General features: G+C 40.6%; 2 protein-coding genes across 2 annotated transcripts; both read right to left on the bottom strand.

The window, feature by feature from the left end:
• Positions 1–920: 920 nt before the first annotated feature.
• Positions 921–11,133, bottom strand: LOC125638202 (inverted formin-2-like). The gene is made up of 8 exons (XM_048853658.2): positions 11,065–11,133; positions 8,489–8,678; positions 8,132–8,202; positions 6,495–6,612; positions 5,400–5,564; positions 4,678–4,780; positions 2,638–2,778; positions 921–1,000 (listed from the first exon to the last, which is right to left on the bottom strand). The coding sequence occupies exons 3-8, from the start codon at positions 8,197–8,199 to the stop codon at positions 945–947; spliced, it is 651 nt and encodes a 216-aa protein (XP_048709615.1). The 5' UTR covers positions 8,200–8,202; positions 8,489–8,678; positions 11,065–11,133; the 3' UTR covers positions 921–944.
• Positions 11,134–12,107: 974 nt separating this feature from the next.
• On the bottom strand, positions 12,108–17,037 carry LOC142072621 (inverted formin-2-like). Its single transcript, XM_075130055.1, has 5 exons — positions 16,906–17,037; positions 16,299–16,360; positions 14,339–14,441; positions 13,336–13,418; positions 12,108–12,270 (listed from the first exon to the last, which is right to left on the bottom strand). The coding sequence occupies exons 1-5, from the start codon at positions 17,035–17,037 to the stop codon at positions 12,108–12,110; spliced, it is 543 nt and encodes a 180-aa protein (XP_074986156.1).
• Positions 17,038–18,159: the final 1,122 nt, after the last annotated feature.

Here is an 18,159-nt window from a genome sequence, read left to right as displayed (position 1 = left end):
CATTGGATGCATGAAGTGAGCTGTAGCTCACGAAAGCTTATGCTCAAATAAATTGGTTAGGCTCTAAGGTGCTGACAGAGAGGGGGCTCTGTAGAAGAGTCTACAGAATTAGTCCTTCCAGGGTCCCCATGCATGAGATGGTTAGATTTTTCATAAGCAGACATATATTATATATATAATATATGTGTGGTATATATAGGGTGGTTCATTGTTTTCAACGTATGTTTTCTCTGAAATTCTTTTGTTGTAAATAAATGATACTTTGCTTTCAGAAGGCTGTTTGGTCACTGATTATCACTGTCGTTGCCCTGGAAGATACAGGACTGCAGGGTCTGTGTCTAGGTCAGACCTGCTGAGATAATCACAGTTAGTACCAGGGGACTGCAACCCAGAGCTAGGTCTGAGAGTGAGAGAATCATGTGATTCCACCCTGAGAGACAGGTGACCTCTAGAGGCTTGAGAGCTAAAGGGTATGCTTAGAGAGACCAGGAGGGCTCAGTTTAGTAAAAGAATGACCATTTTTTCTTCATAGAAAACAAAACATACACAACAGGCAACTTTGTTTAGCATTGTACTGAGATGAACAAAGACAAGAACAAAATATGCATCAAGTACAAATACAATGTATATCTATTTTTAAATGATGCTCCATTAATAAACAGTCAAGATTTTACATTATATTTCAAAGTACTACTTATCAGACACTCAGTTTCTGTGTCTTGTTTCCTGCAGACTATTCTTTGTTCTTTTTCACCACTATTACAGTTTATCACTGCAAATCAATGATCAAAGAGGAAAGAAGAAGCAAGCAACAAAACTACATTCCCCTTCAACTGGTTTCACTTGCAGCTTGGAATCTTCCACCATTGTAAGTAGTAGATAAGGGTGAACAATTAGTCACACTTCTCCAATTGATGCTGACCTTTTTGACATCTCCGAGTTTATTATTTAAGGACCAAACGCTGAAGTCTTTTCTTGCTGAAGACAATTGGAATTTTACCTGAGAAAGGATTGCAGAATTTGGCTCTCACTAAAAATGAACACTGCTTAAGAAACTGGTTTTGGGGTCTGCTTCTGCAGCTCTAGAAGTCAGTGGCTGGTTTGAGAGCACAAAGACGGCAGGACAGGCCCTTTTAATTCAGTGGAACTTCTGTACCATACATTGAACTCCGTATTGCTTTTCATCAATTTAACAGAATTTTACTTTCTGCCACGAGTTTTTGTATAAAAATAAGATGAATATAAGTTAACACCAGATGTTTAAACCAACCCCTACTCCTCTTTTGTGTGTGTATATCTTTGTTGCTTACACTTGTCATTGGACAGTCCAATATGAAAGACATCTAGTATTGCCAGTATTGAAAAGATGTCATAAATATAAAGGGAAGGGTAAACACCTTTAAATCCCTCCTGGCCAGAGGAAAAATCCTTTCACCTGTAAAGGGTTAAGAAGCTAAGATAACCTTGCTGGCACCTGACCAAAATGACCAATGAGGAGACAAGATATTTTCAAAGGGGGGGGGGGGGAAGAGGAGAAACAAAGGTCTTGTCTGTCTGTGTGATGCTTTTGCCGGGACCAGAGCAGGAATGCAGGTCAGAACTCCTGTAAAAAGTCAGTAAGCAATCTAGTTAGATATGCGTTAGATTCTGTTTTGTTTAAATGGCTGATAAAATAAGTTGTGCGGAATGGAATGTATATTCCTGTTTTTGTAACTTAAGGTTCTGCCTAGAGGGATTCTCTATGTTTTGAATCGGATTACCCTATAAGGTATTTACCATCCTGATTTTACAGAGGTGATGTTTTTACTTTTTCTTTAAGTAAAATTCTTCTTTTAAGAACCTGATTGCTTTTTCATTGTTCTTAAGATCCAAGGGTTTGGATCTGTGTTCACCTATGCAAATTGGTGAGGATTTTTATCAAGCCTTCCCCAGGAAAGGGGGTGTAGTGCTTGGGGAGATATTTTTTGGGGGGAAAGAAGTTTCCAAGTGGGCACTTTCCCTGTTCTTTGTGTAACACTTTGGTGGTGGCAGCTTTTAACCTAAACTGGTAAGAATAAGCTTAGAGGGTCTTTCATGCAGGTCCCCACATCTGTACCCTAGAGTTCAGAGTGAGGAAGGAACCATGACACAAGACATGTAATTAAATTAGTTCATATAAAATTCTAACTAATAGGAAAGTGTATATATGCATGTTTGCATTAAAATAAGCTCATATTTCTCACTTGATTAACTAAAGCAAAACAAATATTTCAGCATCTCATACACATAATATATAGACTAGTTTCTTGAAGCAAGCTGGTGTGATGCACTTCAACAATGTAACTGTCTGATAACTTCAGGTAATGGAAGCTGAAGTAACAGAAGCTAAAGAAAAATGAAGCAGTAGAGAAATAATCTCTTGTCCATTATAAAGCATCAAAAATAATGCAGATAAAAATCTCTTATGTCTGAGATTTCAATAGTAGCCTAAAGGAGCTAGGTACCTAAATTCCTTTGAAATTCAGTGGAACCTAGCTTCCTAACTCCCTTGGGCTTCTTTGAAAATCCTAACCTATATCTTTTTAGCATTGTTTAATGGAAGACTAGAGTTTAATAGTTGTAGCCACATTGCAGGTGCAGTTGGATCTGTGCTCTTACCAGTTTCAGTAGGTGAGGTTTTGGGAACAATTTCTGGCTTAGACTTGTTCCTAGTAGTTTTCCATAGCTGAAAGCCTTCCCTTATATCTGCTAATAAGGCATCAGGGACACATGCTTCTGGTCTCACATCTCCTTTTTGAACTATAAAGAAGAGATTATAATACATATCAAAATACTTTGATGCCGTGTGCTCTGAAATCCTGAGAGACAGCTACAGCTAAGGGCCTGTCGGTCATCCGCAGATATGTGATCCTCAATTATATGCACAGATACAGAAACCAGATATTGGCTTGAAGGAACTTGTGACAGTCATTCATGTCAGTAAATCAAAGATTAAGGTTCCAGTCCTGCAAAGATTTATGCACTTAATTAACGTTATACAATATGAATAGTCTCAATTACTCCAGTAGAACTACTCACTGAGCAAAATTAAGCATGTGCTTAACTCTCTGCTGGATCAAGGCCTAAGAATCTGGTCCATACATGCTAATAGGACTTCACTTAATCTATTGCCATCCAGTTTTTCCTCCTTAAAAACGGAAATCTAGTTCATCTACTTAAAAACAAACAAACGAACAAAAAACCTAAAACACCATTACCATGATTCTAAAATGTCTGAGTTGTATACATAGGATGGGAATTTTCAGGGGAGCTTAAATAAGACAAACACCCAGGTTCTAACTTTATCAGAGCTGATAGTCCCCAAGCTTACTTTAATAAAACTCAATGTGAATAGAAATTGCAGCTAAGAATGGCCACAAGTGCTGAAGTAGCTAGGCGCACAGTTTTCTGCAATAAATATTGAGGAAGAAACTTCAGTCCAGATTCCCAACTCACATTTGAGTTATACCCATATAGGATGGGATTCACCCTGATGCAGTGGGTCAACACCGCTTGAGTCCTTCTTAAACCCAATTTGGAAAGCTTAAATGGTGAAGGGCCTTGTGCTGTTTCTCTGTATGGGGGGTAAATTTCACTCTTAATTTTATATTTAAGTAACTTTCCAATATATTAAATTACTTTTTGTATTTACACTAAAATGTAGATTCTAATTAGTAAGACTACATTAAATATAAGTTTACATTAAATGTACTGTTATGTGCTAATGACAACACATTGGAAATACAGTCTGTCCAATGACAATCTTGGCCCTCTTGTGGTTGGTTATCAACATTCAGATTTTTCTTTAGAAATTTCTAAAGATCAATAACTGGAATAGATGTTAAAACAAATAGGGCTAAAGAAGATTTGAGCTTTTTTGGCCACAGATTCTTACTTTGAGCTTGTTGAAAAATGCAAAATATTTGTGTGTGACCATCCAGTCAATTACATGAATCCTGTTCAGCTGTGCTAATGCTCCTTTTACATTCAATCTCTGAACAATCAAGTGATCAGATTTTACTGGCACAAACCTTCATGTAATGTGAACTTAAAATATAAATGGAATTTTAAATTTACACATGCACACATTTACACTAAAAATGCATATCCCTTTAGGTGCATGCTTAACTTTAAGAATACAACTCATCCAGTTCCTATTCAGCAAAGCATGTGCTTAATTTTAAGCATTTACTGAATCAAAGCCCTAATCAGGACAGAAAAGGGGAGGAGAAGGGGAAGAGTAACATGTGCTTTGCCCAACACAGCTTAGTTTCAAATATTCCTTAATGGAGTCATATCCTAAAAAGATGCAAACGAGCATTAAAAGAAACGCAAAGAAATCAGAAGCCTCCAAACTTAAATTAGCCTCTATTTCTGCTAATGCATTGTTTACTGTGAGCTATTATTTTCAGCTCGTGCCCCATTGTGAGGGGTGTAAGAAAAGAGGTGTGTACATTTTTATCGTCCTTGTGCGAAAAAAGGGCTTCAAAATTAGTATTTTTTTTTAATTTCTCTCATATCTGATGGAATAAGTATGCCAAGGACTTAGAAAATTAACCAATGCTTTTTCAGTCACAAATCAGATCATCCACATCTATATAGACATACATTCTCTTTAAAAAGTAGCAAATAATTCCAAAATACATTTGTGAGACTTACTGATCTTTCCATATTCTCCTTTTTGACGCTTAGCTTCCTCCTCTTCAAGCAATTTCTTTCTTTTCTCTGCTTTTGTAGCTTGTTCTTTCCTTTCTTGGTTTTCCTACATACAAACATTCAGATAGAATGTTAAATAAAACATTTAAGAGAAAAGTTAACTAGAGAAGAGCTGATGGAGATATTTGCAGTTATAAGCAAAAGCTATTCCAAACATGCTTCTTCACTTGATACCCACTGCTGTGACTCAGTCACTCAGATTCTGGGCTGTGGGATGAGTGGTAGAATGAAGGCTCTTCAGAGTAAATACCTGGTAGGCCTTGCCTATCATGTTTTGAGGCTTGCTATTCAGTAAGATCTTCACTCCCTTCTAAAAATGTATCAGTTTTGCTTACTCACTTTTACACATCACTAGCTTTTACTTCACTGAGGCCAGCCAGTCATTTTAAGTAGAGCCCAAGAGATTGGAGCGTCCTTAATTCTTTGATACAAATAATGGATTTTTGTATTAGTTTGTTCACCCATTCTCTGGACACCTGCTGGGGAGGGGGAGGGACACAAGCAGGTGAACAGCCCCACTGACTCCTAGGTACTCAGATCCAAGGTCTGGGTAGCCCATATATCTGTGTAAAGGGGCTTAGAAGAGAAGGGGAAATCACCCATGCATGGAAGTGTGAAAAGTTCAAATCACAATCTAGCCCTAATTATTCACAAGTGTAAACCACCTTTAGTGCCTTGATAAATAAATTCCTGAAGGTTTTCATTGTGTTAAACACATCTTCTAATGACAATTTATTTCGATCTTCACAGAGGTAATCCGCAAGTTCTGCCTTCTTCTTTGCAATGGTGCCAAGTTCCTCCTCCAGTTCTTTTGAAAGGTTTATATGGTCCTGAGACATATTTACAATGCAATTTATTCAAGTTAAAAGCAACATGCATCTCAATTACCCTGAAGTCTCAAGAGGAGGGGCAAAGTAGTTAACAAATCAGTGCAATAGCTTTTAGAAAATCAGACAGAACTCTAAGTACTGCTTGCTTTGGAAACACAGCAATTAATGGAAAGTTAAAACTGGTTACAGTATGCTACTTTACTTGTAATTGTTGTTTTCCCCAAAAGTATGTTACTATTGGGGAACCCTACCTACCTGCAACACATGTATTGTCACTGTCACAACATGATCACTTGGCATTCTTGGCCAGCATTACATGGCTAAGCAGAAGATTTGTGAGGAACATGACTGCCTCCTTGCCCTTAATTAATATTACCCTGCTTTAAGAGTATCTCTTCATAATATGACAGACTCTGAAGGATGGTGTGATAGTGAATTATTTACTTTGGAGATATGCAATACATACACAAAGGTTTAGTTTTGTTTAAGATGCACCTACTTTCTAAACATAGGAAGGGCCTGATCCTGTTATGTTAAGTTAAGCAGAGTAAGACTGGACCCGTGATAATCAATGCTTATAAATGGATACAAAAGAACCTTGCTATTCTTCAGGAATGTGAACAGTTTTTCAAGCAAAAAACACAAATAACTCCTTGGCATTCTAGGAGATGTCATGCCGCAGTGGTACATCTGTGTACTATAGAATCCTAATCTTAATTTTAGCTTTTGGGGGGGGGGGATTAAATGGACCAGTGGTTCTCAACCATTTCCATACTGCGACTGCACATGAACTCTGAAAAAGGGTTCAGGACCCTCCTCCCATCTAGGAATTAAGGCACACCCCTTTTTCTGACCTGTTTGTGACCTCCTAGAGATATAGGACATCTTGGAAGAGGGAAGCATGAGATGGATCAGACTCATGTTACTTACTTGAATAGACTTTCCATACTGTGCTTTTAAATCATCTATTGATGACATGTTATGCTCAATTTTCAAAAGTTTCTTTAGATGGGCATCTGCCTCTGCCTTCATAACTTCAAAGTTGGTTCTGAAAATTCCACAGGAAGGTAGTAAACCAAGAGGATTGCAAACAATATAATGACTAGCCTGGTTTGTTAACAGAGGAAGGATGTAAAATCCCAGTCCTGCAATAGCATCCCAGTGGGTGGACTTCTGTGCTCATGGGGAACCTCAAAAGCATATGTGGCAGCAGCATAGGGGCCCAAACATACTTTCCAGTTTCTGATTATCCCTTCATGGTAGGCAAAGCATTGTATCCTCATAATGTGAGGCAGAATTATACTGTACATCCAAATGTAAACCGCTAAAGCGGCATTAAAGCCACCCCTCCCCCCCTTTCATATTTACAAATAAAAACCTGGATATCTATTTAAATCAACAGGGTTTTTGGTTTGAAAATTTTTGAAAATTCTCAGGGAGTGGCGTAACCCCAGTACCATTACATTCAGAAATATATGATGAGCATGTTTATACTAATACTCATATTTGAACTTTAGGTAATGGAATATTTATACTTTTACTTTCCAACAGCATTAGCAAGCTACTTCTTCAGAATTTAAGTTAAAGCCAAAATGCTACCTATTTTCTTAAAAATACGCTCTTTGCATTTAATTTAGCAACTGCTTGACCATGAGAGTCCATCTTCAGATTTACAGTTTCTCTCAGTGACTAGCTGCAAGGAAAACAGACTCCTAGAATACCACAGAGATTTTGTGAATGCATATAGCATAAATCAGCACTAGTTATAATGTTAATTCTGATGTGGTGTTCCCTCAATGACTGTGTTCCTCTGTGGATAAATACTTAGTCATTAGGCAAAAGAGAGAAACAAAATTACTCTGTAGTCCAGTGATTATGGTCACCCCCCTAAAAGGTGGGAGATCCTGGGTTCTGTCTTTCTTTCATTATTTATCCATAGTGGAATAGCTTTAGCAGGAGAAACTGAGGGAGTCCCACCCCAGAATATCCCATAGCTCAGTGGTTAGAGCACTGCTCTTGAGAGGTGGGAACCCCCTGTTCACATCCTTTCTCCATCTCTGCCTGAGAAGGGGGAAATGGAACCTGGCTTTCCCATATCCCAGGCAAGTGCTCCAACCACTGTGCTACGAAGTTATAAGGCAGATGGCAGCGGCTCCTCATCCAGCCAGATTTTGAATCGGACCTGATCCAGCAGGATGCCTCTGAGCATGCACACTGGTCAGATCAGGCCTTGCATATGCATACTGGTCAGATCAGGCCTTATGCAGCTGAATGCCTAGCTTCCACTGGTTTGTGAAATCACTCTGAGCAATTAGGCAGTCTGCAGCAATGCACATGCTCAGAGGCAGAACTATAGGGACCTCAGGACCTCTGACTTGGAAACAGACTCAGAGCAAGTTTAGGTGCTTACAGGCTTCAACAGGAGTTTTATGGATTTCAGTAGAGCCAAAACTGGGACTTAAGTGCCTATTTTAGGCACTTAAGTCTGGGGTTTATGTGCCTAAGTACTTTTGTAGATCCCACCCTTAAAGATTTAAAAAAAGAAAAAAGAAAAAAAAAGGTCATACCCTGCTGCCTTTGAAACACATTCAAGGTCACTGGGAAGCTGTAGTAGATCTGCGTGGTTTTTTTCCATTTCCTAAAATGTAAGTGAAATTTGTTTATTTTGTATAGTGCATTTCCTTACTCATGTGGGCACCGAGACGCTTAATTTTAAAAAGTGAGAACTAAGAAAGTACGGTTTACAGGTATTGTGGTAAGTTTAGCCCTGTTATTACTCCATTGACTTAAATAGTCTCATACACATTGTACACGTGGGGAGTATCAGTTTATCTGACTCTACTATGTTGAAATCTGATAATTGGTATATATAGGGTAAATGCTGCATCTTATAGTAAGTGCTACATGCTAGACCCTCCACATACCTAACAAGAAACTCTTCTTGAAACAGATTCTTGGGCAGGGCCAAAATGCACAGAAGTCAAATCAGAGGTGTGTGAGTAAAGTTTCCTTTGAACTGCTCTGACCCCAGTGTGTTCCTATAGATGCTCTCCATTTACACTGTGTCGACAAAGCAACCTGATGACTGTGCTGATTTGCGCTGGCCTATTATACCTACAAGGGGACAAAAAAATACAACCCAGGAATGGCATGGCAAAGGAAACATCCTGAAGACACCTTTCTTCTAACCACACCCCCTTTTCCTGCCTTGCCAGCACCAGAGAGAATGCGGGCCATACAAGCCTCTGTTCCAGCTCTACGCCACTTGCAGAATCACCTTTTACTGGGGTGGTGCTCGCCAGGGTTTGTGGCCAACGTACACCAGCCGGCCCGTGCGATGCAAGAACCTGACCTCTTGTCTCTCACTAATAGAGGACAGAAAATTCATTTAATTTGGCAGATTGGCACAGCATGGGAATAGCATGAATGAAGGTGCAAAGATAGGAGGAGACAAAAGGAGCAGCTAGGAGATATTACATTAAAAAAGCTTTTATTAATGGAAATCATGCCTCCAAGAAAATTAAAAGTCTTTGGCTGGGTGAACAAGCATGTGGTCAAGGGTGATCCAGTGGATATAGTGTACTTAGACTTTCAGAAAGCCTTGACAAGGTCTCACACCAAAGGGTCTCAAGCAAATTAAGCACTAATGGGATAAGAGGGAAGGTCCTCTCATGTGTCAGTAACTGGTTAAAAGATAGGAAACAAAGGGTAGGAATAAATCATCAGTTTTCAGAAAGTTATTAGCAGGGTCCCCCCACCCCAGGGATCTGTACTGGAAGCAAAGCTGTTCAACATGCTCATAAATGATCTGGGAAAAGGGGTAAAAAAGTGGCAAAATTTCCACATGAAACAAAATTACTCAAGATAGTTAAGTCCAAAGCTGACTATGGAGAGTTATCAAGGGATCTTACAAAACTGTGTGACTAGGCAATCAAATGGCAGATGAAATTCAAAGCTGATAAATGCAAAGTAATGCATAGTGGCAAACATAATCCCAACTATACATACAGAATGATGGAGTCTAAATTAGCTGTTACCACTCAAGAAAGAGATCTTGGAGTCATTGTGGTGGTTCTCTGAAAACATCCGCTCAATGTGCAGCAGCAGTCGAAAAAGCTAACAATGTTGGGAACCATTAGGAAAGGGATAGAAAATAAGAAAAGATCATAAAACCACTATATAAATCTATGACACACCCATGCCTTGAATGCTGTGGGCCGTTTTGGTCACCCCATCTCAACAACAACAACAGAGATATTGGAATTGGAAAAGGTACAGAGAAGGGCAACAAAAATGTTTAAGGGCATGGAACAGCTTCCATATGAAGAGAGTTTAAAAACCTGGGTCTGTTCGGATAAGAAAAAGGGAGACGACTAAGGGCAGTGGCAGATTAGCCATTGGGCCAATGGGGCCTGTGCCCAGGCACCCCGGCCAATTGGGGCCCCCCAGAAAAATGGGTGCACCCGCAACTGACAGCTCCACCCATCCGGCACTCCTGCCGGGGAGCAGGATTGAGACATGGGGGCTTGCCTCACTCCAGCCATCCACTGGCACTGCTGCCAGGGAGCAGGTTTGAGGGATGGGGGCTTGCCTAACTTCACCCACCCAGCGCTCCAGCCGGGGAGTGGGATCGGGGCACGGGGGCTTGCTCCATCTGCCCATCTGGCACTCCTGCAAGCCTCCACTCCCCAGCAGGAGCGCGTGGGGGGAGGTGGGGCGACTGCAAGTGGAAGGGGTGGGAAGGGGTCCCCACTTGCTCTGGCTTAGGGGCCCCACAAAACCCTAATCCGCCCCTGACTAAGGGGCAATATTTTAAGAGGTCTACAAAATCATGAATGGGTGCAGAAAGTGAAAGTGTTATTTACCCCTTCACATGAAAACCATGGGTCACCCAATTAAATTAATAGGCAGCAGGTTTAAAACAAACAAGGAAGTACCTCATCACACAGCGTACAGTCAACCTGTAGAACTCATTGCTAGGGGATGTTGTGAAGGCCAAAAATATAAGTGGGTTCAAAAAAGAACTAGATAAGTTCATGGAGGATGGGTCCATCAATGGCTATTAGCCAATATGGTCAGGGATGCAACCCTATGTTCCGGTATGTCCCCAAGCCTCTGACTACCAGAAGCTGGCATTGGACAACAGAGGCTGGGTCACTTGATAAATTCCCCTGTTCTGTTAATTCCCTCTGAAGTATCTGGCACTGGCCACTGTCAGACAACAGCATTCTGGGCTAGATAGTCTGACTCAGTATGGCCATTTATACGTTAAGTCAAGAACAGGACCTCGGTATAATTTAGATGGCATTGTATATGGATCTGATCCTGTCCTCACTGATATCAATGGCAAAGCTCCCACTGTCTTCAACAGGTACAGGGGCAGATCTTAAAATGTAAATGAGGTACATTTTAAATTAGAGCACATTAACATTAGCTGAATGTACGTCTGGAAATATGTTACATGCAAGACTAACTTCCCAGTAAGAAACTGCAGCGGTACCTCCAAAATATGGTGGAGCAGAGTAATATGAGTTTGGTTTGCTTTGGTTTCAGTTAGTTTGAGCAAAGCGTTAATTTTAAAACCACCAGCATCTCCAGTGTGACGCCCCTAAAAAAGATAGATAAAATAAAATCCTTGTTTCAGCTTAAAATAAATAAAGCTCCATTATTCAATTTTTGTTATTTTTATTTTATACATACACAGGAAACTGGATTGAAATGATATTTTACCATCTATAAAAATGTAATGATTTTAAAAAGCCTTACTTACATAGTTCAGAAAATTTCCAACTTTAAGAATCAACTGACAGAAAATGGGCAGCCGGTGACTGGTAAGAAGAGCTAAAAAATTAAAATGGATGATTTAAATAAATTCAGTGAAGACCTGGAAATTGGATTTTCCTGAAGTTTAAATAGGGCTTGCCCCAAGGTCTTTTCTCAGAGTAGGCAGGGCCAGTATTTTTATGGCTTTGGAAACATGCCAGGCATAGGATTTGTTTGTCCAGTACAAATTAGAAACAGGAATAAATAACTTGAATAAAAGTGGCCCAAGTAGGCTTGGACTGTATAGTTATGTGGAAAGTTGATCTTCCCTTTACGTTTAGAATATGTCTATGTATAAATTGATCAATAGTAGGAAGAACTGCTTGAACAATTTCTGAAGTGGATCAGGCCAAAAGGGTCATCATCAGGTGTTTTGCTGTGCATGTTCCCAATGGTTTAAAAAAAAAAAAAGTACACACAAAAATAAGCCTAGATTAAAACAAAAAAACAAGTGGTCTATATGTAGAATTTGGGACCTTCCCCCTCCCTAGTGGAGATCTTTGGTAGGGAGTTAGTCAGCACATCTATATTTTACTCACAATCTGCTAGAAGCATTCCCCCATTCTGTGTGTTCCGTCTCACAGCTGAACTGTACAAATTGCAGTTCTGCATCAAATATTCCAGAAATGGGAAATCTGTGGCTAGTGCTCCCACAGAGCTTCCTGTTCAGATAATGAAGAGACTCATCCAGCCTAGGTTGTAGGTGTCATTTCATTTCAACTAACAGCGAGTTTTCACTTGGCTCTGAGCCCAAAGCAGTGATACAATTGCATCCCTCTTACTTTCACAGGCTCTCCTGATCATGTGTGCTTCGGGCCATAGTAAATCCAATAGACTGCTTGTCTCTTCACATAACAGCATACATTCAATTCGCAACTGGTAGCTAAAAGAGAAAGTCAATGCAAGAAATAAGCTGAAGCATGTCTAGCATGACAGCAACACGTTGCTGAAGACCAGCGCAAGTATTATCTTGTTCTCTTAATGCCACCACGTGAGATATTTCCCTCATTGGATTAGATTACAAATAAATCAAACCTTCTGAGACATTTAGACAAGTGTCCTATAAACACGCCCCATAGCACCAGAACACCCACGTAGGCAACATCATATTGCAACCTACGCAAGAAAAACACATCATTGCAATTATGGTAATAAAATAATAATACCTAGCACTTTCCATCAGTCGATCTCAAAGTGCTTTACAAATGGGGAAACTGAAGCATACGGAGGTGAAATGACTTGCCCAAGGTCACCCAGAAGGCAAGTGGCAGAGATGGGAATAGAACTCATGTTTCCCGAGACCCAGTCCACTAAACCACACTGCTTCCTGTTATATAGCTTTGGCTGGGGTTTGTACTTCTCCTCTTAAATGAGAGGCAGTATTTGCCTGCATGGAAATCCTGAATCTTTCTCAGTGATGCACAATGATCCACAGTAATGTATACAAATGTTAGAATAGCCAAGAAAGCATTTTAAAAAGGGTTATTTTAAAGCAATAAATGCAGTTCGAGACAGATATAAATTTCTACAGCATTTTGCAGAATGTTAAAAACAGTCTCTCTGTGAATGCAGAATAGTCAAACCTTTGGATTTTTTGTAGAATACCACTACAATTTACATGTCACAGTGTTCTCATAAATAGTACAAAGATGATTGTACGTTTGCCAGTCTGCCCAGTTAATTCAGGAAGGTTGCTCCTCTGGTCAAATACTGTCTGGCACATACATAATCCACTATTTAGTGTTTATTATGTGACGCCTGACAGTGGCTGGTGCACAGAAGAAAGGAGTCTATTACAGCTGCAAATAGAGGAGTTGCTACTTAAGATTAAGCAGGAGAGGCACAGGCATCTAGTGTTGTGGGTTTAGTCCCCAGAAAGGATCCATGTTGTGAGAGAGAGAACTCACACACACACACACAGGTTGAAATCAGTGAAGATTTCCCTTACCTAGCAATCCCAAGGAGGAGGAGATAAAATTGGTCTGCATTTGCTAGTTTTGCTTTTTCTTTGCAGGATTTCAGGCTCTCTATCTAACAAGGAATAAATCCGTTAACACTAATAATTGCATTTGGTAACTGCATTCCATACTCACACAGGGCCCACTTTTCAAAAGCGACCGCCTAATGCTGCACATGTCAATGAGTATTTACATGGACAAGGTGGGCAACTGGGCATCCAAGGACTGTTTTGTGAGTGCAAATTCATAGATGGTCTCCGCTCTAAAAAGCTTACAATCTTTTTGTTCTGTGTTTGTATGGCACCCAGCACAACGGGGTCCTGGTCTGTGACCTGGTGCGGGGGAAGGGGTCGGGGGGGGGGGGTCTGAGGATCTATCACCAGACAAATGAATATTAATATACACCCAAGTTAGGCAGCCACTTCTGAACTTAAAAGTTTCCTCCTTATACATCTGGAAATCTGGCTTCTTTAGAGAAGCCTATATATGTTAACACAGTAGTTTTTAACTTGTGGTCCATGAACCCCTGGGGGTCTGCAGACTATGTCTAAGGGGTCATTACCAAAGAACAAAAGTTTTCAACCTGTGGTCTGCAGACTATGTCTAAGATTCCCAAAGAGGTCTGCACCTCCATTCAAAAAATGTTAGGGGTCTGCAAATGAAAAAAGGTTGAAAACCACTGTGCTAACATATTTTAACATTAGACTACCACCCAGCCAATTTAAAAGGACCACTGTGCTAAACCCAATGTTTAAAATGATATCCACTCTGAATCTCCCAACGTGATGTTGTCTAATCTTTGTCTCAGTGCCAGATCCTGCAATCAGCTCCAGATGGGAAGACACATTACCTCTTAGAGCACCCTTGGATCCAGTTGCAGAATCTGTCCCATACAATGTGAGCTCTTAAGAGCTGGGACTGGGATTTCGTCTGTATTTTAAACAGAACCAGACACGTCTACAGTGTGCAAGAATGAATAAATAGTGTCAATACCTCATGCTTTTCAGGCAGTAGCTTAATCAGCTGCTTCAGAGTGTCAGCATCAAACTTGGTCCTGTCCCCTTTCTCAATCATGTCAGCAACCTCCTCATTCGAGCTGCAGGAAAGACTTAAAAGCTGCAGGAGAACTAGGAGTAACATGCCAAATATAAGAGGAACTGATTCTGCAGCTAACATTGCATCAGTAATGGATCACGGTCAAGTGGAAGTTACTGCTTTTTCCCCTCTACTGTGTTTACCTACCTTTATTTCTAGGATCGTAGGTGTGCTAGAAAAATAGGATGATACGAAGAGAGAAACTGTCAAGACAGGTTAGAAACAATTTTTTTTTTTTTTAAAAGGAGAGAGAGAGAGAGAAAGGAAGAATTGTTCATCTGCAGCTCCTACTATCACTCAGTCACATGCAGATACAGGCTCGACAAGCAGCCCATAGTCACCTCAAATGACGTCTATTCACTGGAACCATTCCTAAAGTTACTTAATGAGCCTTATGACCATCCATTTTTTCAGCTTGTGCAAAAGGCAAACCTTCCATTTATCCATATCCCTTAGATTATTAAAATGGGAAGAATTTTAGAAGCCTAATGTAGTTGTCGCTGTTTATTTATGTTTCTTGGCAACATTTTGAACTTCACTTGGCTTGCACACTGAACCAAAAGAGCTCCGTTTTTAGTTTGGTTGAGTTTCCAGTATCATAGGGAAAGATTCTAATCCCCCCAGCTTCCTCCTCTCTCCTTTGTCCCTCCCGCCCCACCTTTCAGAGAAGTCAAAGCAAAAGACAACTCTCTTCCTGCCGTAATGAAGACATGTCACTAGTTTGGGATGGGCGCATATCAGAATGTTTTATCCGAACCCCCTCATGACCTCTCCCTGCTGTCCCAAACTTGGTGAAACAAGATACATTTGACATGAATCAAAAAGATTCTGGTGTTGGTTCTGCAAACTCACAGCTGCTATACTAACTGGGATGGAGCATGACCACCAAGCTGAGAGCAGAGGAGGTCACGCTTACATGGATCTCGTCACTCACAAATGGAAGGACAGGCTCAGCCAGCTTTGCAACACCATTCCAATCTCTCTCTGATCCCATGTGGGCCTCTCTCTACATTTAGGGGTCCATACAGAGGGAGGAAGCAGTGACTGGATGGGCTACATACCATTCTCTCCATCCTTCCGCCCCTATATCCCACACAGAAAGCAGCATTTATACTAAGTTAGTACAGGCTGGGGCTGACCTATCTTTTCCGGGACATTCCTTCCAAGGTATGGATTTCCTCTTAAAGGTGGGTCCTGGAGCAGCCATGCCCAGGCAGGAGTACATGGCAGTGTGGCTCCAGTGGAGATGTCCTGTTACATGGTGGTTATGTGCATGTGGGGGGAGAAAGTACACCTTCACCATGTGATCATGTGAGGAAATCTCTGTGGAAGAGATTTGGCCAAGGTCCTGCTGCGATCTCTTCCCCTTCGCGCCATCCCATGGGCTAATTCAGCCCATGAATTTGACAACATTATTAATTAGTAGGGTATTTTCCTCTTGAAAGAAAAGATGACTCAAGACACTGACTATATTTTGGGTCTAAATTACTTGAAGTGTTTCTTTAAATTATTGAATGGATTTAGAACTTCCAATCAGGAATCTCCATGCACATTTGATGTCAGCAATTAACATTTATGTCACTAATGCCCAGCAGATGCACCAATCTGAAAGATTCCTTTGTTATTATGTATCAATATTCCCTGTCTGGAGGCTTAGCCCATTCACCCTTAGGTCCTATAGCACAATCTGGGACTTGGTCCAGGAATATATTGCCAGGTATATCTTACGGTTTTAAAAGAAAACACTTTTTGACTCCCTATTAAAGATATTTTAGATCTGCTAAAATATTTCTGTTGAATTGATTTGCATGCCATTGTTGTATTTTATTCAAACAATGAGGTACTCATCAAATCTTACCATTTAAATTGCTTCAAAAATATGTTCAAGAGAAGGCTTTTCTTCATATCTATAAATGTGATCTGTGTTAAAAAACGCAATCAGATGAGAAGAAACATTTTCCTTGATTTTAATAAAATCTAGGCAAGGGCTTTTTGATTTTAGCGTATCAGGTTTATATTACTTAGATGGCACTTTTCATAAGTTAAGCTCAAAGCAATTCACAAAGGAGTGCAAGTATCATCTCCTGCTTATAGCTAGAGAAACTGAGGCACAGAAAGGTGAAGTCATTTGTCCAAAGACTATAAGGCGGCAGAGTACCCTAGCATGCCTGATTTCCACCCACTACCCACCCACAAGACTGCATCTAACCTTCACTGGCGCTGATGAAATATTGTTTACTGTAAAGCTGTCCATCATGTACCCTAAAAGCATAAGCCACATGCTATCAAAGGCATGGGGAGGGAATATATCCCTGGCGTCTTACTGCATTATGAAAGGCTAATAAGAATAAAGAGTCAACTATGGTATAAAAATACAGGAGACAACCAAAAATAAAAGTCTTTCATTTTAAGAAAGCCATTTCCGTGATCTTTGCCATAGCCAGAAGTGAGGCATGCTCAAGTACCTCTTTTGGTTCCTTTATTTTGGGTACTGCTGTCTCCTTGGGGCTTGTTTGTGAAACACAGAAGAGTTGCTCTATGCTTGTGTAATCAGGCTCTATAACGTCATCGCTGCTGCTGGTCACTGAAGCCCACATGGAGCGACTTTCTGAAAAAGATAAGGTAATAAGACTGGGACTACAGAGACATCTAAAAACTCAGCACATCGCGTTCAAAGCAATACTACTTACTAGAAGGGAAACACTGGGAAATTATCAAAGAGTGGCAGTTCCCACAGACAATATCCCAAAAGTTTGAAGGCGAATTAAATCAGGAAAACTTCAGTTCATTTAATTACAAATGGCTGTAGACAGCAGCTGAGCTAAATGGATTCTACTAACCTCTGTTTACTCTAGCTGATCAGCTACATATTGCAGAATAGCAGTGTGCACACACGGGACATTGAGCTCAAATTAGATTAACATCTCTGCCTAAAATACTTAAGGACTCCCAAGGCTGCATAAACAATCCTGGAAATGGGTTGGTGACTCATGTTTTCTGGCAGTGCGAGATCTGTTTTGCTGCTTCCATCAAAGACAATATCAGAACACCAGTTTAAAAAAAAAAACCCAACACCACAAATTGGTGAAGTTCATTGCTAAAGCATTATTGTGCTCTTTAACTGAATTTATAGTACATTGAATTAGTAAAGTCTCTGTATTAACCCTATTTTATGGATGAGATACTGAGGCGGGGGGGGGGGGCAGGGTGTTGAGTGACATGTCAAAGTGTTCTCACTTAGCTGAACCAGAAAGAGAATACAGATCTTATGACTCCCAGTCCTGTGCTTCTCCCACAAGGCCTCTGACTCAAGCAAATATTTCTACTAACTAAAAGCCCAGTTTCTCAAGCCCCACTGTGCAGTGGGATGCTTGCTTCCAGGCAGAGGGGGACTCAGAACAGGCGTAAGGAGCCACCCATATGAAGCAGCTTGCAGTGATCAGGGCCTAACCTTTGGTGGTGACATTTTTCTTAAAGAGTGGTAAAGTAAGTACATGAATGCAGCATTACAAGCCCCTACCTCTCACCACATCCAAGGGAAGCTTCTGCCAGTCAAACGGCTTCATTCGTAATGTTGGTGTCTTTGCCTTCTTAGGACAAGGCTGGTTTTCATGTCCAGAAGAAGCACCATCACATGCAGCATTAGTGCATGATGGGGGATAAGAGGGTGGCATGGGTCCCATACTTCGCCCAATGCAAGGCCACAGAGGGAGTGGCGG

Source organism: Caretta caretta, chromosome 6 (assembly GCF_965140235.1).
Source record: "Caretta caretta isolate rCarCar2 chromosome 6, rCarCar1.hap1, whole genome shotgun sequence".
NCBI classification, from domain to species: domain Eukaryota; kingdom Metazoa; phylum Chordata; order Testudines; family Cheloniidae; genus Caretta; species Caretta caretta.
The sequence above is the reverse complement of the archived record's forward strand: the minus strand, read 5'-3'. Positions and strand labels throughout refer to the sequence as shown.

Coding starts and splice junctions, on each gene's coding strand:
- LOC125638202 (XM_048853658.2), bottom strand. CDS start 8,199: ATGGAAAAAAACCACGCAGATCTACTACAGCTTCCCAGTGACCTTGAA. Junction 4,781..5,399: donor TATTTATCAAGGCACTAAAG/GTGGTTTACACT, acceptor GTTTGTATGTAG/GAAAACCAAGAAAGGAAAGA. Junction 1,001..2,637: donor AACCTCACCTACTGAAACTG/GTAAGAGCACAG, acceptor ATCCTTTCTCAG/GTAAAATTCCAATTGTCTTC.
- LOC142072621 (XM_075130055.1), bottom strand. CDS start 17,037: ATGTGGGCTTCAGTGACCAGCAGCAGCGATGACGTTATAGAGCCTGAT. Junction 14,442..16,298: donor TTTTTGAAGCAATTTAAATG/GTAAGATTTGAT, acceptor TCTTTCCTGCAG/CTCGAATGAGGAGGTTGCTG. Junction 13,419..14,338: donor TACTGCCTGAAAAGCATGAG/GTATTGACACTA, acceptor ATTCCTTGTTAG/ATAGAGAGCCTGAAATCCTG.